The following is a 24,559-nucleotide window of genomic DNA, read 5'->3' as shown; positions in this document are numbered from 1 at the left end:
ATTATACATATAATTTTTATTTATTTAGTTTCAAAGGGACTGAGAATTAGTTAAGAATTCAGACAAAGGAATGGCTGGAATGACAAATTATGAAGGAATCATAACTTGCTTAGCCAGAGATCCATCCTATCAAGATGCAGCTTTAAAGCTTTTTTAAACCATCAAAGCAAAACCACATGCTTCTTTCTTAGTATTCTTACTTAGTATCAGCTTTTGTATTTGTACACTGGGGTCCCAAAATTGAGACAACAACTTAAGGTAAAATTCACAAATTCACTGAAAAACGGACATCATGACTCTAAAAATGTCATGGTCCACCATATGGGAGAAAACTGTGGAAACAGGACACGCTACAATGATACCTCAGCAGTTTTAGAAGACCACACCACATATTTATCTTCACAAGTGGTCATAAACAAGATAACAAAAGCACACAAAGTGAGGTAATACCACTATGAATGATAACAATGCTCCTACAAACGTCATTTTCTTAGATAAAAAGCAGGATTTCCTTTTTAAAAAGCAGGATGGACAAACCTGTGGCCACTGGAAATGTAGGTTCACCAGTCATTTCACCGTATCGCTTACATAAGTTGCTTTTCCCTACAGCTTCTCACTTAATAAATGTCCCAAGGAGAGCACGAGCTTCCTGGCAGTGCCTCTCATTATATAATCTTGCTTTCCAATATGTTCAGTGGAATGCATAAAGGACTACCAGAGTAACTTCTCACTCGCACACTTTCGTTAACCGCTTTTCCTTGTCAGGGTCACGGTGGTCTGGAGCTTGTTTTGGAATCACTGGGCGCTAGGCCAGGAGGGATACACTCTGCATGGAATGCCAGTCCATGGCAGGGTAATCACACAAACACATACACACACAGTCACATACAATTTAGAGAGTCCAATTCACCTGAACTGCATGTCTTTAGATTGTGGGAGGAAACCAGAGCACTCAGAGGAAACCCACGCAGACACACAGAAAACATGCAAACTTCACAGAGACAGAGCCAGGTTCAAACCTATGCCCAAACAGTACCGGTGTTGCGAGGCATCAGCCCTACCAGCGCCGCCACTGTGCTGCTCCAAAGCAAGTTCCCCAATTATTTCCACTCGTGTTATATAAAGTTTGCATACCTGGCATTTTCCAGTGCGAACGTCATAGAGGGCCACCGATCCCTGGCGCGCCCCGACTGCAATCCGGTGGCTCCGGTCGCAATAGCCCACCATATAGAACCTGCACAGAAGGAAGAATGCATGCTGCTGAGGCTATCTATAACCCTTCCAGCGAAGGGTCGCTACACCCAGTCAGTCGTACGCTGACCAGTTTGTCAATCTCCTCCACTGAGTAGCAAATGAGCAAAACTACTTTGTACTTACAACTCAGACAGTACTGAGGTGTGTGGCAGTTCTCTTCTATAAGGTATGCCAAACAGCACTGCTACTGAATGCATTTCAAACAGCCAAATTAAAAAAAAAAAAACAATAATAATAATAATAATAATGCAACATGCAGCAAATTCAGGATTTTAATTCTGTAACCCAAACAACATCCAATATGGTAAAGTGCAAAACAAACATTTTTTCATATATTTTCAAATTTTTAAATTAAGGCAAAATCTAGAGTTGCTCACTCATGTAAAAGGAGACAACGTTTTTCTCAGAATATATTTACCAACAGTATACGAAACATCTGTGGAACACCTTGTGTCTGACTTACTCAAAAGGAACACAGCATTTTTGTGTTTGTGACATACGGTATGCTTGTGTGCAAAGCTCACCTACAAATGGCTGGAAAACACTCCTGCAGGCCCTTCTTCTTGACCAGGGATCCTTCAATGCAGTACATGATGATGTCCATCACCTTGCGAAGGGAAAGTCATTAGAGGAATCTGTTCAGAGATGCATTTGCACATTCAGCCTCTGCTCAGCTCTGCCCCCAAAAGTAGAAGAGTACAATACTTCCCTAATTAATGTTACAGCTCTCATTGACAAAGGTCTCACACTTCCATCAGTTACACAGATTCAAAAAACACCATCTTCTGATCTGCTGCAAAACCATTTAGGTATATTAATCTATGCTGTGATGAAGACACTCGTTACACAGAGGCAGTGCATAAAAGTACAGCAGAATTAAATCAGAATTAAAAGCGAAATGATGTTCATTAGTCAAGTATAACTGATGGCGATAAAATAGTTACCAAAACCTGTACAGTTTCTGCAGGCTGTGAAAAGGAAAGCAATTAGGTTTAAACTGCTATCTAGAGACTGCATGGTAAGAAACAACTAGAAGCAAGAAGAGCAGTAATTGCTTTGACTGTCCAGTTCAAACTCCTACTGCGGAGTTTATTTGGTCTAGAAGCCCCCCAAAGTGACCTGAGAGTAATTAAATTGAGGCTGCTTAGAAGCTCATCCTGACCATGTGAGCTCCGACAGCTCAAAGCCCGTTTACCTCAACGAGCAGGTCCACAACGTCAGTGGGCATCTTCTCGATGAGGATGTCGATGACACGTAGGATTTCTGTCTTGGCCCGTGCCAGAGTGGTGGTGTGGACATTCTGCTGGGACTGGGTGTTGGCCTGCAGGGCCGTGTGCCTGTGCACCTGGCGACACAAAAATCTCCATCACAACCACTATATGACACACATTAAAGATGAACACAGGTTACCTCGGGGACATCATGTTGCTCTTTAATTTGATTTCATTTATCCCTGTGTATCCTCTGTATTGTTAGTCTCACTCCGGCTAATCTGGCATGTTTCTACAAACACACAAACACCCTTTTACATGTTTATAACAATGATATCAAGACGTTACAATGGATAGATTAAACTATGGTATTGATTACATTTATGTTGGCTGAATGACATATTAAGCACATATTTTATTTTGTAATCTATACAATAGCAATAACAGATTATAATAATGTATTAATAATATACGTATGTACAACGAAACCACGTAATTTCAATCTTGACAGCGTTCATTTATGTACTGCAAATAAGAATGAATGTGTTTGAGTGGCACGTGTTTATGCTGCCATGTCCTGTGGCCTGAATATGCTTGAGCAGCCAGCCCTATTCTGGGGCCCCCCTTACAGAGAAAGAATGGAAGATGGATCAGTGGGGCGTGTCACGGGGGCTGGACGGGAGGCAGCGGGGCCCTGGCCGGGTGACAGCGAGGGGCCCTCTTTCAGGCGGGGTTGGGAGGCAACAGCAGCAGCGGTGGCACGGGGGGGGGCTTACCTCCCTGGCGATGGTGGTTATGAAGGCCGGAGGCCTGGCCGTGGCGATGAGCGAGAGAGCATGTCGAGCAGAGCGGGCCGAGTCGGCCGCGGGGTTCAGAGGCAGGCCCATTGTGATGCTAACCAGGCAGCAGACAAAGGCCCCGCGCAGAGAAGGAGGAAGCATTAAAAATATAGAGTGAAAAGATTAGACACAGCTTATAATGTCAGTTCAAGGTCAATGGGATCATTCAGACGGCTCCGAAATAATGGACTCCCCACAATGCCTGGTAATTAGGGGCCTGGGTGTCCCAGTGTCAACAACAAGGGCCCAACAATTAGGCGTGGAAATTGAAAACAGTTCCTGCATCTGTCTCAAATGTAAAAAGGTTCTTGTTAACAAATTATCCATCAGCAGAGTGAATATGTATCAGGTACGGCGCTGGGCGGTCTGGTGCTGGGCCAGGGTGGAAGCTGCTGGGGAACAAATGCTGTTTTGACACGCTGCCAAACCAATCAGCACATCAGCGCACTCATGAGCCCAGCCACACAGCTACTGTAAGAGCTGTCCAACCTTCATCAAGGGCGATACTCATATATTTTATTTACATGCGCGTAAACACAACACAGATCTATACCCGAGAGCTTAAATGAGGACTCTGGATACAAAACTGACACATTAATTTGTATCCACAAAACAGCATTTCAGCTGCAAGAATTATATACTATTAGGTATAAAATGGTCAAATACAATTGCGTGTATTCAGATATTATACAAACACATGTATAGTATGTATACACAGATTTAGACATACACATGGTATTAGGCACAAAGTGTCAAGTTTTGTAACGATATCACCACACTATTTTAAGTCCAGCCAGCAGGATGTGTAATGTTTTGCAGTAAAATAAGAGGATAGATCTGAACCACAAGTTCACAGTTCTCACTAACTAAATAAACTCAGATATACAGTGAGCACCTGTATAATTTCAATGCAGAAAAATGTGAAAAATTGCTTTGGATGACTAAAGGACAAGGCCATTTAGACAAATTTTAAAAGTGAATTACAAAGCTGCATTAAAGCCCACAAAACATTGATACACAGTATATGCATACTACCCATCTGGGACTGATCAGTAGTAAATGTTCGTCTGCAGAACATGGTTAAAAAAATTTAAAAAAAAAGAAAAAAAAAAATCACGTTCACCTTATTCCTCCACGTAAAGAAAAACTTTCCAATGCAGTTTCACTCGTCTTAATCCAACTGAGTTGTCTTTGAAACCTTTTTTTTCTTCAGTTTAAAAAAAAAAAAAAAAAAAAATCCTAAAAAAAATCTGTTTTACTATCAGCCTGAGCTTTATTCTACGTGCCACTGTAACAAGGACACACGCTGGCAAAAAGTGTGGCGTAATAAAAAGTGAAATAATCACTTGTGTAATGGGACATGCAGCATCTCACCGAGTCCTTCTCCTCGTCCACTCCTCCTTCGACGACTCTGAGCGACAAGAGCTCTGCTGAACTGCGGAGAGCGGGTCCATAAAACGCAGAGCTGTCAGCTGTCAAGCCTGCTGATTTGATCAGGCTGGATTGATAAGGCAACCAGGCTGCAGTCACCTTCATACACAACTGTATTTCTCGATGAACACCTCTGTCGCACTATAGAAAATTCATTACATGGAGACGGCACTGGCCGTCATTAGAGGTGCGCCCTCTCTCGTGTCCGGGGCTGCTCTTTTTGTCTGAATTCTAAAGTCGCTTAACAAAGTATTTAAGAGCCCGGCCGATCGGCAAGGCCAGAGCTACAGACAGATTCTGACTTGAATAATTGATTATATGGAATAGGAAGGGGAAGGGGGAATCTATTATCTCAGTTGCGCACTTCACTTTCAGTGCATGTTGCAAAAAATATTCACGGGCTTCATGTCATGGCATTCTTGCAGGGAAAGATAGAAGCATCTGAGAGAATAAGTCGGGAGGACTAAATCTTTCTTAAAAAAAAAAAAAAAAAATCACATTGATAATGCATGCGTACGATAATAAAGGAGGCCGACAGCGTGCATGCTAATATCACGTCCCTCCCAGCACACCAGCCGCCACAGTCGGCAGTACGCCGCAGCCCTGACTTGCTATTGGCTTTACCTGTAAGATCTCCGAGGAGCACGCTGCCTTGGAAGGAGTCTCCTTTGTGCTCCGCAGAACAGGCCTTGAGGCGATCGTCTCCCTCCCCAAATCAGCATGCTGTCTGCCTGCTTAGGAGAGGACAGCCGCAGCTACACCTAACGCTCACAACACTGTAACAAGTGCACCCGAGCACATAGGACCGACCTCCTTTCCAATCCACCCGGCACACCGATAATGCAAATTTAGGTAGAAACTAAAGGGATCTGCTTTTCCTCGGCCGTCCGCATATGCATGTAAGCAACAAGCGACGCTGGAAAAGGGGCGCCTTTCTTCAATGTGCCCAAATTAATGTTCCTAAGCACCGCAACCCTGATCAATCCTGCCATTGGCTACGGTATTAGCGCTAATCCCGGTGCCGTGGGCAGTGTCTACACGGCGTACGCACTTTCATATCCGTCTTGCTTCAAAATTCCTGAGTACAAATTGGATAAAAATAAAGAAACATTCAGAAAATGTACCCAAGAGGACGTGCAACGGTTGTTGCAGAACTGTGTAGGAGAGACAATGTGTAATTAAACTTTCTGCAATTCTGTAAATTTCATAACCTTTAATTACACAGATTAACACGATAATGTAAGATGTTAAACACTTCTGTTTACCATTAATTGAAATGGTGTCTACTGTAAATAATACTATGTATGGGATTTCTTTTGTAACAAAATAAACAAGATGTTCAAAATATGCACCTAAACAAACTGAAGTTAAAAAAAAAAATGCTGGGCTTAATTTAATGCCTTTAATAAAAAGTAACACGTAATTAAAAAGAAACATCATACAACTGTTTCAGAAAAAAACAAGATATAGAAGTAAATAAACATTTTATAACTGAGAGAACAACATGTGAATGAGGTTAGAATATAAAATACTCTCCTTATTCTTAATTTGTTTTCTTAACTGACCTTTAGCGGTATCAATTCAGAACACACTCTACTTTAAAATTCACCCATTTTTCAATGGCTCTACAGACACAACATTATTTCAATTGTTATTCTAAATATTTCTGTATGTATTAAAATAAATATGGAAACATTCAGCTTCAGGCAAAGAAAAACAGTGTGCTTATATCCAAAACCACATTTAACGGCCAATTCATTTACCTCATTAAAATTATTTTGTAAATAGCTATTGTTTCTTTGCTATTTATATAATTTCATATTATTATTAGTATTATTACTCTCAAATTTATTATTATTATTATTATTATTATTATTATTCTTAGCAGCACAATACTGGGGGCCATATTCCATAGCAGAGCCTGAATAGATGATAACTGTTTAAAAATATTAAATATAAAAGGCTAAAACCTTGCCACTGTGTAAATAAACCCATGTTAATGTGCCTCCTACGACATTACAACCATTTAAAACAAGAATATATGTATATCCATCAAGACATAAGAACAAGGAAAATGGTAAATGCACACTATATGCACTATGTGGGTGTACAAAGCACTCAAAAATCAATATGTAAATTAAAATATTGATAGATATCAACAATCAATATCCATAGCAAGCTCTTTTCAAATTCAAAATGAACATTCCTACAGAAAAAAATATTTTGTTGTGTTTAATTCATGAAGGATCCAGTCAACTAAAGATATTTTAAACGTTCTTATCTTTGCCAAAATAAGCAATGCACAATAATTTTATGAGTGTGTACCTGAGATTTAACAAACAGAAAAAAATATGTAAATCCTATTTTCAGTTTCAGTCTGATAAATTCTAGCTTGTAGAAATTTGCCTTCAGATAAAAACAAAAAAAATGCATACAGAAGACAGGCTCAGTGATCCCAAACAATTTCTAAAGTAATAAAAAGGCAAGTTAGTTAAAAAGAGAAGTAGCTAAATATTATATTGTTTTCATATTGGTGCATTTCCATTTAGAGCCATTTATTATGTTATTATTGAGTCCAAACAAGTACTTAATGCTGTACGCTTAGCTTAGATATGCAGACAGCCAAGCAAGTGTACATATAACTTGCATCTTGAAATTTGCACCTGTAGAATTATAGCTTCATATTTAAATACTCAGGAATGCAAAGCAAAAGGGGAGTAAAAGCCCATTCACTACAAACAATTTATTATTCATTCTGGTCAGCTGTTGTCCGTTTCCAATGTGATCTACATGATATGTGTGGAATGACACCTGACGGACCAATAAATATGAAAAATTTCTCCTTCAGATATATTTTTCTTCTTCATACAAATGCAAATGGATTATATTAATCTTCTGATGGTTTTAGTAATTACAGTAATTGAAAACACATAAATGCCTCACATGGCCAAATAAATCTGTTTACCTGTGTGGTCAAGAAAAGTCTCACAAATATGCAAATTAATGTTTAATACTAATTGTAAAGTAAGATACAACAGGCAGTCCATTGATTTAGAAAATAATGCACTGATACTTTCATAGTTAATAGTATATTTATTTATTCAAATTTAAATCTGCTTTTGTGTAACAGGTCTAAAATCAATGTAAATTACGTGCCACTAGAATAACTGATTGACGACGTGAAATTAAAAACCTAAAATTTTGCATTTAAGGAAAAAGTGTTAATAAGGTATATGCTGATATCAAACACAACTTATGCCGTGTGATAACAGCACTGAACACCCAATATTAATGGAAATCAATATTATTTTAAATATGTATTCTTGACACAGATTTTATTCAATTTTGTTTTTAAAAAGCCTAAGGAAAAGTAAAACTGTGAAATTAATTTTAAATTAATTTTATTCTGCAGCAAAATTAAGTTCCTCTGTAAAATCTGTGTATTTTAGCATCAAGGAACATTTGCAGTGTACTTATGCATTTCTGGAGCAATATTCTGGAGAATACTGTATATTTATGGTGAGTTTTTAATATTTCATTTAAAACAACAGTGTTAAATGAGGCTCTATTAATAAACCAAATCTAAATAGATCGCATGGAAAAGGCTACTTTCACGTTTCACACCGACTTGCTAATGTAAAGAAAAAGGAAGCATCACGATAAGAACAAGGAAGAGTTGCTTTTTAACATGAAACTCCCATTGTCATGAGACTTGAAAGGACATAAAGAGAAAGAAAAAAGAAAATATGCCAAAGCTAATTTTGTTGGCCTGGTCACCCTAAGATGGTTTTCCCGTGACTCAGTTGATGCCAGTCTTTTCCAACGTCTCCATTCACCGTCACCACAGAGGTCTAATATGCACCCCATGCATAGGCGAACGGCGCGGTATGCGAAGTAACATCGGCAAAGGCACAGTGCCACCTACACTCGTGATTTAAAACAGGCCATGTGCAAGCGGCCTCGCTAAGTGACGGTGCAGAATGCAGCCTGGGTAAGCAGGGGGAGACCTCTTCTTACCGACACCACGCAGCAACGGCAGAAACATGCATGGCCGCAGCAGGCCGCATCAGAAATCTCAACATTTATATTTTATTTGGTTGGCCTTTGTGTAACTATCATGTCTGCAAATGAAAGTATAAATTTCAATGAACTGTAAAGCGCATATATAACCTATGTATATGTCATATATGTACTTTACAATTCATAGAAACTACAAAGACACATATATAACATTTTTATGCATTTTCAGCACCTCTTATATGCAGTCCTTAATACATGTTACAGCTTTAGAAGGCCCCCTGAGCTTAGTGTATTTAAATTGTAAATATTACATATTTAAAATACACACCTTTTCACATATGAAACTGCAAAAACAGCTAACGCTCATTCTGATCACCACGTATTCATACTCGCACACACTTAAAAACAACAAATCGACAGACCCTTGATCTGCATGAATTAAAAACATGTTTACAGCCTTTTCTCTGGCATATTATTTATAATGTATAGTGTGTCACCATTCTTTCTACCAATCCCTTGCTACAGCAATCCATACATCCTGCTGTCCAGGTTAATCTGGCTCCTGCATCCGTCAGTCAATCATTTTACCATCATAAATCAGCAGCCAAGAATATGTGTTGTTCCAGAGATTATAAAAAGAGCTATGGGTTCAAAGTCAGGTGAAAAAACTAAAAATGTATAAGATTACCAGTTTTACGCAGAAGCAGACGTATGCCTAAAAACACATGCTTAAGCCATTCATCAGGACCTTTTTCAGTGTGTTCGGATCTACAATTAATGGTAACATATGAGATCCATGCTGATTTGACAGCTTTGTGGTTGGAAGGCAATATGATAACACCACTAAGAGACAGAAATGTATAATTAATCAAGGTAAATAAACAACTTGCTAACGGGCATTCGCTGCCTCTGCTTGCTTAAATTCAATCTTTCTGCCAATACCTGATCAATGCTGTTTCACGGTTTCATCTCCGCGGTATATTAGAGTAAAATATAGGTGATTCTCGCCCACTTCTTAACGTGGATGAGCAACTCGTGCTCCTGCAGTAAATTACGGTCCACTCCGATAGAGCTGAAGGCTCCGCCAACAGAACCAGGCTACGCCACTGAAGTCAATTGTTTTAAGGGTCACTAGTAAATATCCATGGAAACTGCTGACCACTATTGAGAAGACAAGCGTCTAAAGATCAGTAACCATCCTGCTACTTCACGGTTGTAGAGGCACTGGCGGGCTTGGGAAAGAAACGGATGACGGCTGATTCTTCCACGTGGCTGGAGTCTGTGAAAAGCTCACTTTCACCGCTGACTGGCTGAGGGAATTACGTGGCTGAAGGATTGTGCTCACCGGACGCTCCAGACCGTCAGCCACGATCGCCCACGTTCAACGACGTTCCCATTGCAGTCATGTACATGGCATTTCAGGAATATTAGGAATCACAAGGAAATGTCTACAAAACACAAATTATGTGAAATTTGATTTTTCAGCTTTTTTCCTCCTGATTCTAAGCGATTTCCCCTGATCGCTTGTACATGTTAAATGCACACTCTTTAAAGAGTATTTTACGCAAAATAGGCTTCGAATGAAGAGGACAGTCCAGCTCCATGCGGTCTTCAAATGGAACCGTCAGCGTTCAGCAAAGAACAGCTTTCCTTATTTCACCTGCACCTTCTTCTCACTCCAGAAAAAAGTTATCAGAATTGTGGTAAAAGACAATTAACAGTACTAAAATAACATGCACCTGTAACAAAACAAGGTCTGAGGCACAAGGGACAGAAGGACACACTAAAAAGCATTTACAAAACTGGCACTGAAAGAAAAGCATGGAAAAAAAAAATCGAGCGAAACCCCAAAAGCACTAAACAAAGAGGAAGAACACAGCAATGTGGAGAATTATCATTTCTGCCAAGTATTTTGTATCTGATGCAACTTTTCTTTAACAAGCAAAATAAAGGAGAAAACTTGGCAGTGGATTTAAATACCTTCTGGTACAAATACGAAGCAAAGCTCTAGCAATCACTAATTCGCACAAAATCTTTTTTTTCCAGCTGAGACTCATAGAGAAGGAAAAACACCAACATGATATGCAGTACAGGTAAGGTGACTGTATACCAAGAGCGAGGATATCGTACGGGATCAACAGCCTTTTCTCTGTCGTCTGGACAGCCACTAAGTGCACGGGGGTGCCTTGCAACTGGCTCCTGTGCTAATTAACTCTGAAAAATCACTGCCCTTCCAAGCTAAACATATTAGCACATGCTACACGGAAAAGCAGACATATTTATACTCATAATAAATTTGTTAAGATAGGGTTTCGTCTTAATTGCATAAGCGGATTGGCGGCATTTTTCACCGGGTGCCTTGGCAGTGCACCGTAACCTTGTTTTCTGCGGCTGCCCCTTGAAGGTTAGCAAACAGACTGATGGGTCTCGTTTCCACTTCTAAATGTCTGCGACGTAAAGCAACGCAGACGTCATTACATCATACAAATGCCCTCTGGTCACATTAGGGCCTCGGTTCCATCCGTCAGAGTGTCAGACCTGGCGCGTCCCACACGGCTATGTAACCTGCTGCGCTGGCCCTGTGCCAACCTCCAGAGGAAGGTATGATACAACACCGACATCGATATGGAGGTACAATATCAAGGGGCCACTTTATTTTTTGTTCGCTCTCTGATTTGCATTATTTGAGCATTATTTCAATGATTATTCTAATTGCTATTATTATTGCTACTGGCTGTGGGTGGTCGCTGATGCTTCATTTAGAACAAAAGCACAGCCTTGTGAATATTTAATGGGGTGACACTGAAACGACTTCTTCCTTCTAAGCAAGGCAGAAACCTTGTGTGTGTGTGTGTGCACTCACGGGTACAGGGTCAATTTGGGCTGACACCCAGTCTGGAAATGTGAAATGACATTTAACTGCTATTCAGTTGCCTTTCCTAACGCTCATATGGTAAGGCTGTATTCCCTGGGAATATGCAGACAACTATATGCTGTGGCAAGAAGAAGTTTGAAATTCAAAGGCCCTGCGGGCACTCACTTGGACAACTGCTTCTCCGCGTCGGCACACAGCTCGAGCAGGCCCATCAGCACCGCCGATACGTCCATGTAGGGCTCCCACACCGTGAAGCCGCGACCGATCAAGTCGATGGCCGTGCGGCGGATCGTGCTGTGGGGGGGCAGCTTGGGGCTGGGGGGCTGGAGGAGCAGGAACGTCAGAGCTTTGCCTGTGGGGAGGAAAGAGCAATGGAGCTCAAATGATAATTCACACACAACTTGTTCCATTAATTTAATTTTCAGTAAATGGCATCCACGATGGTATTCTCCATCACCAGCACGGTATAACTAGAAGTGTATCTCACCATGTTGTTTCTGCATCACTGATAATCAATTCCTAACACTTGTTTTCCGATTTGAAGATGTGTGACAAAGTCCCTGTTTCTGCCTGGTTTGAAGAGTCCCTGCCTCACATGCAGTCATCTTTTCAGTAGCTGAGAACATCTGAGCAACTAATACCAAATAAAAAGTAAAATATTAGCCCTCAGTGTCACACTTTCTTTAACTGAATATTTAAAATCCTTGCTTTCGTCCATCCATTATTCACCCTTAATGAACAGCCCAACATTCTCACAGTTTGCTGGGCACAAAAATGAATCTGGACTAGTCTTTAAAAAAAAATTATTTTTGTGAAGCATCTGTGTGCCGTGCAAAACAAGGACAGAAAAGTACTTTTTACTTAATCACATTTATCTTACTTTGTTTAGCAGATACTATGAAGTGTTATCAGCCCACACACCTTATTCAGCCAAGGTGATTTACACTGCTATATACACTACCTACAATGGCTCACTCATCCATACATCAGTGAAACACACTTTCTCTCAGCCACTTACTCTCACACACACACCAGGTGATTTTAGAGTCACCAGTCCACCTGAACAGCATGTCTTTAGACTGTGGGAGGAAACCAGAGCACCTGGAGGAAACCCACGCAGACACGAGCAGAACATGCAAACTCCACACAGACTGAGCGGGGATCGAACCCACGTCCTCTTGCACCACCCAGGCGCTGTGAGACAGCAGCGCTACACACTGTGCCGCCCATTTCACATGCAAAGAGAGCATCAAGAACCGAAACACAGTTTTATGATGTAGCAAGCAGCATTTGAGAGGAACAGGAAAGGCGGACTCTTATTTACGCAACTAGAATGAACTTTTTGGCGCACTCTGCTCATACATTTTTGTGCACACGCGCAATGCTCGGAAAACTGCTGGATCCATATGAAACGGCGGCGAGGACCTCGGTGCGCCAGACCCGGCGGTGTGATGACTGTGAATCCCAGAACAGCACCTCCATCATTCATAGATCCGCTGCGCTTCCCTGCCTGCAGGCCCCAACAATGAGAGTGCTGTCATCCTGGCAGCAGTGCCTGCTGCAGCCATCCCATTAGCCATTACTGCACTTACACTAGTTCAGATAATCTGCTGTTATTCATTACCGCCTGCACCAGCCCTTCATAATCAAATCTGTCTCGAGGCATGCAGCGAAGCAGCGCTCCTGCTCGCTCTCGCGCTTCTCCCGCGCGCACTCCCGATCAGCTGTCCCGACAGACAACTGCGGCACACGCCCGAGACAAACGCTCACAGTCACGTTTACGCTCAAACACACACGTGCCCATTCAGACAAACATGCACGCAAAGACACGCACGCACCGGTGCCACCGGATGCTCGCAGCCATGACGGCGCTTTTCCAAGCATGACTCTCATCTGCGGCAGCAGGCTTGGTGACAGTGCTGTTTTATTCTGTCAGGGAGAGCTGGAAATATGCCTTTGTCCCCTTATTATGTACTTTCACAGATGTCTGAGGTTCTGTAAATTGGAATCTACTGGAGCGCTGCTGAGTGCGTGCAGAGTCTTTGTCGATTCAGAATGCAGCTGCGTTTGTTTGTTTGTGTGCTGTGGATGTTTGCGCTCGTGCCTCACCGCTTCTACACAGGAGACAGCGTGTGCGAGCATCTGGCTGAATTTGTATGGGTAGCCTACGTGCGGAGTGTCTCTGTCGACCGCAGCCATATGCAGGCGTACTGTATTGACCGGCTGTCCCTCCCTTATGTAGAGCAGTGTGGTCACAGCCATCGGGCCCATCTCCGCCAAACGCCTTTCGCAGTCTCCCTGCTAGATTTAAGACTTGGGCAAATAAACTACGCTGTCTTTTCTGTTACTTTTTTAAGGAGCGATCATAGGTTCCCATTCCAAAGCAGTTCCTTCATCGTTTATTAAAATACTTTGGATTTTCATCATGCAACACTTTCAGAGTGTCAAAATTTCTTGGCATCCATATCTGACAAAGAGCTTGCACACAGATTGCGTCTACTGACTTTAGCATGGATTTACGTATGTTTTACATCTACTTCTGCGTGAGCAGATGGACAGAGATGTGTTTCAGTGCGGGTTACTTATATTGCGTGTGTTTCGGCACGACCAAATTGTGTGTTCTAGTGTCGGTTTGTGTGTCTCCAATTCAGCATGCAAGTCACTGCATGAGCTGGGGGATCAAATATATACAGAAGACACATTTAACACGGTCTGAGACGCAAAGTCCTTCACAGCATCCTTCCACACTGCAGCCGTGACGTTTGCCATTAAATTTGAGTCCTCACATTATGACATACAGTATATACAATGTATAACACATCTATGTCTATCCCCTTCTGTGTCTCAAATAGTAAAGTATGGCTTTGTAGCTAAAAACAGCCTCAGCAATATTGTGTCTTCATAGGATTCACCATTAGTTTGATTTTTAGCTGAATTTTGACTGCAATACCAAAAAAAGCTGACATTAAAAGTTAGAGAGACTGATATAAATCCCTTGATCCTGATAACAAATCACAAATGTATGATTGCTATAGTACATGAGAAGCTCCTGAAAATGCAGAACTGTGATGAGATCCTGTGTGATCACACATATCGGTCTGAGTGAGTGTGTGAGCGTGAGAGTGTGTATTGATGCAGACGGCTCTCGATCTGCTCGTAGAGGCAAGCTGTTCCAGGGGCAATGTGCGACTGTGGTTGCATCAAGGCGGTTCCAGAAGCCGGACTCTTAATGGTCAATCTGCCCATGCCGTGCTTCTCTCAAAGGCCAGGTCAGGGCTGAGCTGACCCCTGCGGAAGGGGGTAGCCACCTCCTACCCGTGCAATAAAATGGCCTCCACCATTACATGCTGACTTGGCCAATGTGCTGTTAGCATCTCGCAAGATACAGCCCCCGTCTCTGGAGGGTGGGATATGATCAGCCAGCCCATTGTGATTTTGCATCGCGTTTGTATCGGACATCTATGCGTTCTGACCACATATATGAAAACCAAGGAAATTGAAAGACTGAGCTGATCGTTTTCTGTGCAGCAATTTACGGTGCGTAATCGAGTTTACGTATTACAGGCCGTTTTGTCATTGCTACATTTATTAGCATTGATAGTGTGTCTGCAAGAGGAATGATTATGTTTATTGATGTTGAAAAACATTCAAACAGCATCATACTTCTGTGCATCTGTTTTTCTCATCTCAATAATGAAAATGACATCAACGACGGTCACACGAATAAGGAAATGATCTGAGCTTAAAAGCTGCTGCAATTAAAAAAAAGAAGAGGAAAAAAAAAGCCTCCGACAGAATAACTTGTTCCCTCACCTAGTGAATGCAGAAAAAACTCACTGAAGAGGACCCTCCATGTTCAAGCATGAGTGTGTATGTGAGTGTTACAATACTTTAAGCCTGTTTGTTTACCTATTTAACCAGTAAGAAAGAATGTGGAAAGAAAAAACAAAAATACTGAACAACTGGACACGTGATGAACAAATCCACGGCATTGTTGTTCGCAACAGATTAAATAAACTCAGATACAACTACTGGCTTTACCCATTGAAGCCCAACTGATCCTGCCACAAGTCCCCCCCCGGATTACTTACTCTGCGAGCTTCCTTAATTATACAAGCACAAGGGCAGCGAGTGAGAATTAGATAGTGTAATTAAAGTCGACAGAGGAAGGAGCAGCCAGCCTAATGTTTCAGCAGGGACAACAGCCTTAAGTGTGAATCCTTGCTTTCCCACCCCGAGCGTCCCTTGTTTTTCCGTTTTAAATAACAGTCGACGTGAAAGCAAAACGCTTCTCGCTCCCCTAAAGCAGGACTGTCCTCCCAGTCCGAGTACAACACGTTGGCTATGTCGGCCCAGCTGGTACTGTGTGCAGTTCACACAATTTACAGCAGATATGCCCAAAATAGCCCACTGGACACATTAGCTGTGCCAAAGCAGTGCTAAAGCGCTGACATCCCAGGAGGGACAACAGTGTCATATCCACACAGAAGCAATAGGCTGGTGATTTCAGACCTAAAATCTGTTCCGCGCAACATTATGGGCGTACATGTTTAACCGTTTACGAAGTCAGCGGCGGCAAATGCTGCCCAGTGGTACATGGCCCCGGATGAGGGCGTGTGCAAATTGTGCCAGTGACCGCGACTGTAGACTTTCACAACGCTGCTCCATAGTACAAATTCACAAGATTATGTCTAAAATCTCCAAGGCGAAGACAAAACGATCTTCCACTTAAAAAAAAAAAAAAAAAAAAAAAAAAAGAGAAAAAAATCCAGTGATATGTAGCCTTTCACGAGCATCAAACGTATAAATGATGCACTTCATTTGTTACCTCTGAGAGGCTGAAGGTCACTGGGAAATTTCCTCCCTAGTAAAATTTTATAGACAGCAAGCCTGCAATAACACCTGACAAAGAGGTACACGTTTAGGTGCATCACTCATATTATTTGACACTTCCTTACACCCAGGCGGTTATATTAAAAACTGTTATCAGAGCAGTGTTTTCAGAAAACAGCGGGTATGTTGGTGCAGGGGGGCGGGTGGTGAAGGTCACGGTCCGGCCCGTCTCTTCCCGTTGGTTATTGGACACACTTGAGCAGGCTTCAGAGGGGGGGAGAAAAAAAAAAAAAAAAAAAAAACACACACACATACACACACAGATCTGGCTCTGTTTAAGACCCTGTCCCTCCTTTCAGGAGGTGCTGGAGACAGGGAGCTCAAGAGGGCGAGAGCTAAATAAAAAGTGTGAGAAGAGGTAACGGTGAGAGCCACAACAGAACAACCCTGCTTGTCTACTTCAGGAAATTATTCTTTGTCAGCAAGCGAGTCAGTGAGAAACGACCGAAGTTCTCTTCATAATTCTCAGAATCTGCTCTGGGCCTCTATAAAAATAAAAATGGACTCATGAACATAACCGCTGTCTCGAGCCTGCGCTTTGATTTCTTACTACTCACAAAGGGGTTGAAGAGAACACTGTGAAATACAACGATTTTTTTCTTTAAGGTACCAAATTTCCTTTCTCAAATAATCCTCAAGAGTACCGGGAAGGTTAAAACAAAGAAGCGGACACCTGCATCCAACTGAAAACTGTGCCTTGGATCATTTCTCACATTAGCACACTATTTATTTCTATCGTGGATTTTGTACAAGATATTCACACTATAATTCGCTGCAGTTTTAGTGTAATGAAAAAGGTTTCAGTCAAGATTTTTCCATGGAACACGGAGGGCAATTTGCCCTAATGTGCTGTCGTGACATGTTGCCAATATGGTGTAAATAACCTGTTTCTTGCAGAAAAAACCAAACTATTTCAGAGGCATGCATAGACTCTGTACTCAGATTTTCACTAAAGTCAAATTAATATTTTCAAAACTAGTTTCATTCGTTCTTTCATTCATTCATTCGTTATTGCCTGTCCAATGTGAGATCACGATGATCAAGAACCTATCCGGGAAACAGAAAACAGAAGGCATGCAACAGTGCATCACTTTTTTGCTGTCATTAACAAACAAACAATGGCAAAAATGCCTGGAAGAATATTGCTGGTAAAGACAATTGAGACAAAATATGATCGGACTAACTTTCTACCCATTGTAAACCAACACTGGTTTGGAATCAAAAAGAAAATCGTTCTGGAAAAGTATGGAAATGTTTTTATAACTTGCTGACAGCCTGATATGGTCAGTTTTTGATCAAAGTGCATCACAGACAAGACTGATCGCTTCATCATAAACACATTTGCAAAGCGCTGTCACTATTGCACTTTTTGAAAATGGATAAAATGCAAGTGAATATGGAGGTAAACTTATAGTAACGACATAAAAAGGAAATCAAACAAAGGTGTTCCTTGTGGTGCTATGGATCATAGGTATTGATGATTACAGTCATCGAACAGTTTGAAACTTCAGCCCCTAAAGAGTGCCGGAAGCCACAGTGCTGTTTTTTTCAGTTTCAAAAGGCCCAGAGCATATCTGCACCCAGTGGCCCTTGTCCCAGCAACACCACTCCCTCAAAGAAGAGCCCGGGACAGTATGAAACACCATCGGACAGTCAGGATTAAAATTTTGGAGACAACAAATAACCCCAAATCACAGCATGCTGAAAGAACTTTGATTTTTTTCCCCTCTGAAAAAAAATAAAGCTCACTACTATCAATATTCAAATGGATCTTAATATGCTCATATACTGTACATATTGAAAGACCCTAGGAAGTGACTATTATTTTTATTAGTCCTAAACTTTCGGGTTCAACAACTCAGTCTTTTGGGCAAATCACAGACATTGAGAAGACAAGCTCTTTTACAGGTCATCATCTCATAATACAATTTTGTGACATACCTACATACCACTGAGTGCAGACTGAATGCACGAAAGCAAATGCGGTGTCAGAAATCAAAAGTTCTGCCCTCACAACGGAGAGAAGCGAGAGGATATCTCCTAATTACTCTTGACATGGGGAGAAATTTATAGGCCCCACGGAACCGGCACCAGCCGGGGTGACTCAGTCCATTTCTCAGCCCAGACATCTTTGTTTAAGCTTTGACTTGGCTTAAATGAATGAATTAATATTGACAAAACATCAGCTAAGCTAATGAGTTGTTAGTTAAAGCAATAAACATGTCACATTAGAGTCATGCCTGTAAAGAGCTAATTAGCCCAGGAAAAGCTGCGCCGATCCACAGCTCTTAACCTTTGAATCTTCCCCCCACCCCAGCCAAGTCAGCCCCCCACCACAATGTGACCTGGGACAGAGCAACCCTCACATCCCAGAGTACCATCACTATGGAGTAGGTCGCAACCACAGAACTGTCAACGCAACCACAGCAGCTTTGAACAAGGTAACACAAGCTGTAACATTCATTTTTCCAAAAAACTACAGGCATTTTTCATTTCACTTTGTATTTTTATCACACAAGACTACATTTACACTGAATTTATTCATTTCATAGATGCTTTTCTCCAAAGCGACATACATCTCATAGAAAGCACAATGTGTGAATTACATTAGGAGAAAGAGAGACGTAGCTGCAGAAGTGTGATTCTTAGGTAAAGTTTGTTTCTTTCCACCACATGTTCATCACACGAGTAGCTGCATAAAACTTTATCCGAGTATCCACGATTCCTGATCACCTTCCTAGGAATTTCTTTAAAACATTTACATGACAGGAGTAACTGCATAAAAGTGTATCTGTTATTCAGCAGTAATGATCAGAACGTTACTGAGCAAAAACCTTTGTACATCAACATGAACTTCGGAGATGAGGGGAGAAGTGACTTTTAAGACCCTTCTTAAACACAGAAAGATGAATTTTCAACAATACTATAATAAGTATTCAACAATGAAAACAAAATGACAGGTATCTTAAGACATTTTAGAAAAATGGATTCTTTTTTATAATTTTAATTTATTTGTATGTAGCCCTTAATGCATTTTTTTTAACTTTTAACAATCTTCATTGTTGTTTCACAGATTTAATAGGTAACAGTTACTGTTTGGGGATTCACGTTCCTACTAATTTTTTTTCTTTTTTTTTAGATACACAAACATTTACATACAGACTAAGAAGGGAATGTCAGTTCTTTGCTACTTTTATTAATCCAGTTCCCGGCGACACAATTATCTTTACTAGACATGAAAAAATCTTTTATCTCTTTATATAAAATTTTCTTCAGAATGACAGTTAAAGCTCAATCTCAGAGGTTGGTTCAAACAAATATACCAACAATAAGAAAATAAAACGCATATCTGTACATGTCATTCAGAGTAAAAGAATGTGATGTCTGTGTATGATGCCTGTGACTACCCACACGCAGCACTAATACTTTAGAAATTTTCATACTAAGACATAAACACTAAGACATTAGTGTCCCACAGCAGTCCTAATTTGCATAATAGGACACAATGACACAAAAAGCAGCAGAATGCAGCAGCGTCTGGCTTTCAACCTACTAAAATATTATAAAATGCAAAATTTAGGAGTAAAACAGACAAAGCTTGGCAATCACGTTCAGGGTGTAAACCCCCATCTTCAGACAATTTTATCTTACACAGATGTAAACCCTGTCTTCTAACACACATATAAACCTTGTGTCCAAAACAGAAGCCTACACCATGATTCCTAAAGACACACATCACCCGTCTCATAAACAGTCTTAGTCTCCTACAGCAGAAGCATGTGTAAACCCACTCTCCAATAAGTTTCTTCAGTCCAATAAAATTCCTGGATTTATGGCCTATTATTAAATAGGAATTTAAATTCCTCACATAAAAACAAATTTCACATTACAAACGTTAACTAATCTGTGTTGTAGATTTCAGGTGAAGAACAACCACATTTTATTGCTAGTCAGCAGCTGTAATGGACAAATGGGAAGTGGAAGCTGGACCGCACCAAAGCACAGAAGGGAATGGAGTCGACTCTAAAAACGACACCCCGGGAACTAAATGTGCAAAAAGATATTCACATTCACTCAGAGCACAATAAAGCGGCACTCTTGTGTCCATACCATAATCATAGTTAACTACAAACACCACTTCCTGGAGGTGTAGCAAAGGTACTACTCTATAGATCTGTTGGCCACAGAGCAGTTCTTGCATCCATATTTCATCCATATGAGAGAAACTCTTTTTAGATCAGGAACATGTAACTAAATTGATAGGAGACTCTCTGTACTTTCTAAACATCTTCAAAATCTACAGGTGACTTAAAATGTTAATCTTCTTACACTGATTTTCCCATTTATACAGCTTGGCAAATCTACTGGAGCAAATCAAGGTAACAAGAGGTGGGATTCAAACCTGGGTCCTTCAAGTGGAAGGTGACAATTTTATACATACATACACATTGTGTGCTGCCTGCAATAAGTTGTATTACCACATTAATATCATAAAGTCTTACATATTCCCAAAAAGATTATAGTAATTTATAATGTGGCACTTTCAAACAAACAAATAAATCAATCAATCAATCAAATTCCTATGACCTCTCTCAGACATACGACAGGTAAATAAGGTATCATCACCTAATGTAGCCATCAGCAACGGTATTTACTTATCAGCTATATTGTGATCATCTAAAACTGCAGTACCTCAAGTAAAAATCAATTAATCAACAAATCAATTAATTGACTAATTGATTCATTGCTTATTATCAGTAACTGCTTGTCCAGTGCAGAGTCATGGTGGTCAGAAGCCTATTCCAGAAGCACAAGACAGGAAGGAGGGTACATCCTGTATGGGTTGCCAGCCCATTGCAGGGCAATCACACACATTTTGTTCAAGCACACATACACACTTTAAGAGAAAGTTAAAGCCACCGATTCACCTGAAAAACACGTCTTTCTATGGAAGGAAACGAGAGTAACCACAGGAATCCCACATGAAAACGAGGAGAACATGGACATGCCACATGGACTGAACGCAATTCAAACCCATGCCCAAACTCACACTCAATCAGCTGTGAGGGCCACAGTGCTACCCGCAACACCACCATGCTATCAATGAATTAAAAATGCTTCAAAACAACATTGTTTTTTTCCCCACCAATAGGACAGCTGGTACCATAGTGGCTAGAGCTGCTGTCTTTGGACCCAAAGGTTGCAGGTTTGAATCCCACCTCCGGCTGTAGTACCCTTGAGCAAGGCACTTACCCTAAATTGCTGCAGTAAAATTATCCTGCTGTATAAATAAGTAAATAATTGTAAGCTTGTAATAACTGTAGTGTTAACATTGTGTTAGCTAAATGAATAAATGTAAATGTACAAATCAGATTATGTTAAAGAAATAATATTACTACATGTGAACTAAACTGAAAAATTCACACATTTAGTACCAAGTAATGGCGTGGGCTCAGCACTGTGGCCTGCACTTCCCTTCTTGAGCTTTCACTTTCTCCCATCTTCGGAACACATCGCACACTGTCTGTTTGCGCTGTTATGAAGCAATAACAGATGTAAACATCTGCGCTTCACAGTGGGATCAATTATTGAAGTGATGTTCCCACTGCTTCCCCAGAGCCTGGCTTAGACTGAGCCGGCAGAGTCTGGAGTAGAACTGTGGAATTAGCGCCATTCATGGCGAGAGAGCCTCGAAAAATTAATAATTTAACAGCACACATCCACTCCCTTATTCCCTCCTGATGACAGAAGGGAAAGACATGGGCAGGGTGTGCAGGGATGGGAGCCTAGACAGGGTTCCCAACCCTGTGACATGGCTGGTGGCCATTCACTTCAAACCGGCACTCAGGTCAAATGGTAAGACTCTGGGAGCCTCATCACAGTGCTTCTTCTTCCACAGTAAGAAGAGGAGTACTAGGAGACACCGCCATCGCAATGCATCTCGCAACAAAAGAATCACTACACCCCCAAAGTAGGAGTCCCTTGGCCCCACACCCACTCTGATAGGAAGTTCACTGGTTGCTGGGGATATCCAATGAGGAGAAGAGAGAAGACAAGTAGTCTAAATGCTATGAGCTATGAGGACACGTGAGAGAACTGAGGCTCAGACAGTCAGGCAGTCCACAAGAAGCGCCAGGGTTCATGTAGCGGTTGTTGATGCTGCTCCTAGTCTTACGCAGACTTCACTGCATTCATAGAAATGTGACCAGTGCGATCAACGATGATACCGTTATTAGGAAAAACGTTACACTCCGTTATTGAAACTACATGAGGAAACGCATCCCATATAGACGCTGCACTGGTAAAAAATAACGGTGGGCGACAACATATCACTACAAAACCACATGAGCACTCATTACGCATTTCCAAAATGAACCTATCTGACTACTTGCACGTAATGGTGAACTTAAAGCACCACTGCAAGACACAGTAATCCCCCCGTGTGTTGCTAAAGCCACGCTCTTTAGATAAGGAGCAGAGGGTCGGCAGAGATAAATACTGGAGGATTGAGAAGGAGCCCTCTTTCCGTCCTGGGGCAAGCACACAGCGTGGACCCCCAAGTAAAGCCCCTGGACATCAAGCGGGTCTTTGGACCGGGCGCACGACTCCAGCCAGTTCCGTTTTAATAACTGCGCCTTGCTAATTAAAGATCCTCCGGGTGTTCAAGGAGGTCTCCAGAGACGGGCAGCATTAATTCCTTTTTGATTTGGAGAACAAAATGCGGCAAAGGTTACTTCTAATGCGTGGCAGGTCAACTGCCCCTGGTAACACACTAATTGAAAGGGTCTGGCGATGCGTCTTTCCTGTGTGCGGGAAGGGGGGGAGAGTGTATGACCTTCACCGAGCCAGAGAAAAGGGGAGCTTGGATGAGAAATTGGTGCGTGGATGGAATCCCCTGCTGTCTCCATAGTTAATTCCAATCCACAGAATCAAATAGGCCACTGTTTTCTGGCAAAGAAAGCGCAAGGAATTTGATAAAGCCCACCGGCGTTCAGTAATGCAACAACTATCATAGATAAAAATATGTTGGGGGGTGAATTAAAATCACACAAACTTTGCAAGGACCAGGAGACTTCAGTCATACTGAGAATGATCACGTTCAAATTCTTCATTAACTGCCTTGATCCCTTCACCAGACGAGTTGGAACTGGTGAGTCTTGGGATTCTCCTAAGTGAAGTGAACCAACATGCACAGATGCCAGAAAACTGGAAAACATACCGAAGATGACTGTAAGCCAGAAAACAAAAAGAATGTGGAGAAGGAGGACCAGACGCATCCATAAATCTTTAATATTCAAGCGACCCATATAGCACAAAAGCCATTTCAGTGCTGTCATCACGTCTTCGCTGTGGTTTACTCAACGGCAGAGCACCTGCCTCATTAGGAAGTGGGCCAGAAACCGCACAGTACGCAGCAACGCTTATTTCATTTCAATTTCAGAAACTGAATGAAATCACTGCAGCAAACAGTAAAGTATCCCCAGCGACCTGCTGTCGTAACCCCGCGACACCGGCACGAAAGCAATCACACTCACTTTTAATCTGATTAAAAGGCCAGGAAACACAGCCAGTTCGATCGCCACCCCAACGCCGGAGCGCTACCCTGCGATCCCGCTACAGCCACCCTTTTAATCCAGTTATTGGTTAAAGTAACACTCAGATGAAAAACGAGACAGGCGGAAGCACGAGCGTAGGGATGAATTAGCGGCAATGAAACAGTAGTCATCACATCATCAAAAACGAGCATCAAAATACACTAGCTTTTCAATATGAGACGATTGGCTTGGCATATGCACTTATCCTTGTCCACTTGAACCACTCAGGACTTTACACTTTGACTCACCATAAATATTCATGTCACATGTCTTACAGCTGCACTACAGACTATATGAAATCAATTGTGGTGTCATATTGAGTAGCCTACAACAACCAATGAGAGTAAATCTGCGGTTCTGCAGGCCGGCAAAGCACGCGCTCCTCAGTCGAGGACAGCTGCTCGCCGAAGCCATTCCGAATAGCGGTGAGCTAAAGTTTTA

At 41.6% G+C, this 24,559-nt stretch overlaps 1 protein-coding gene across 2 annotated transcripts in view; it reads right to left on the bottom strand.

Moving 5' to 3' along the window:
* Positions 1–24,559, bottom strand: part of wdr7 (WD repeat domain 7) — a 134,298-nt gene that overhangs the window by 15,083 nt on the left and 94,656 nt on the right. For both annotated transcript variants that reach the window (XM_018753920.2, XM_018753931.2), the window contains 5 exons: positions 11,796–11,982; positions 3,242–3,359; positions 2,450–2,599; positions 1,779–1,861; positions 1,135–1,234 (listed from right to left, as the gene is read on the bottom strand). In XM_018753920.2, coding sequence (XP_018609436.2) covers positions 1,135–1,234; positions 1,779–1,861; positions 2,450–2,599; positions 3,242–3,359; positions 11,796–11,982 — 638 coding nt within the window. The remainder of the gene's footprint in view (positions 1–1,134; positions 1,235–1,778; positions 1,862–2,449; positions 2,600–3,241; positions 3,360–11,795; positions 11,983–24,559) is intronic.

The sequence above is a fragment of the Scleropages formosus genome, chromosome 6 (assembly GCF_900964775.1).
Source record: "Scleropages formosus chromosome 6, fSclFor1.1, whole genome shotgun sequence".
In the NCBI taxonomy this organism is placed as follows: domain Eukaryota; kingdom Metazoa; phylum Chordata; class Actinopteri; order Osteoglossiformes; family Osteoglossidae; genus Scleropages; species Scleropages formosus.
The sequence above is the reverse complement of the archived record's forward strand: the minus strand, read 5'-3'. Positions and strand labels throughout refer to the sequence as shown.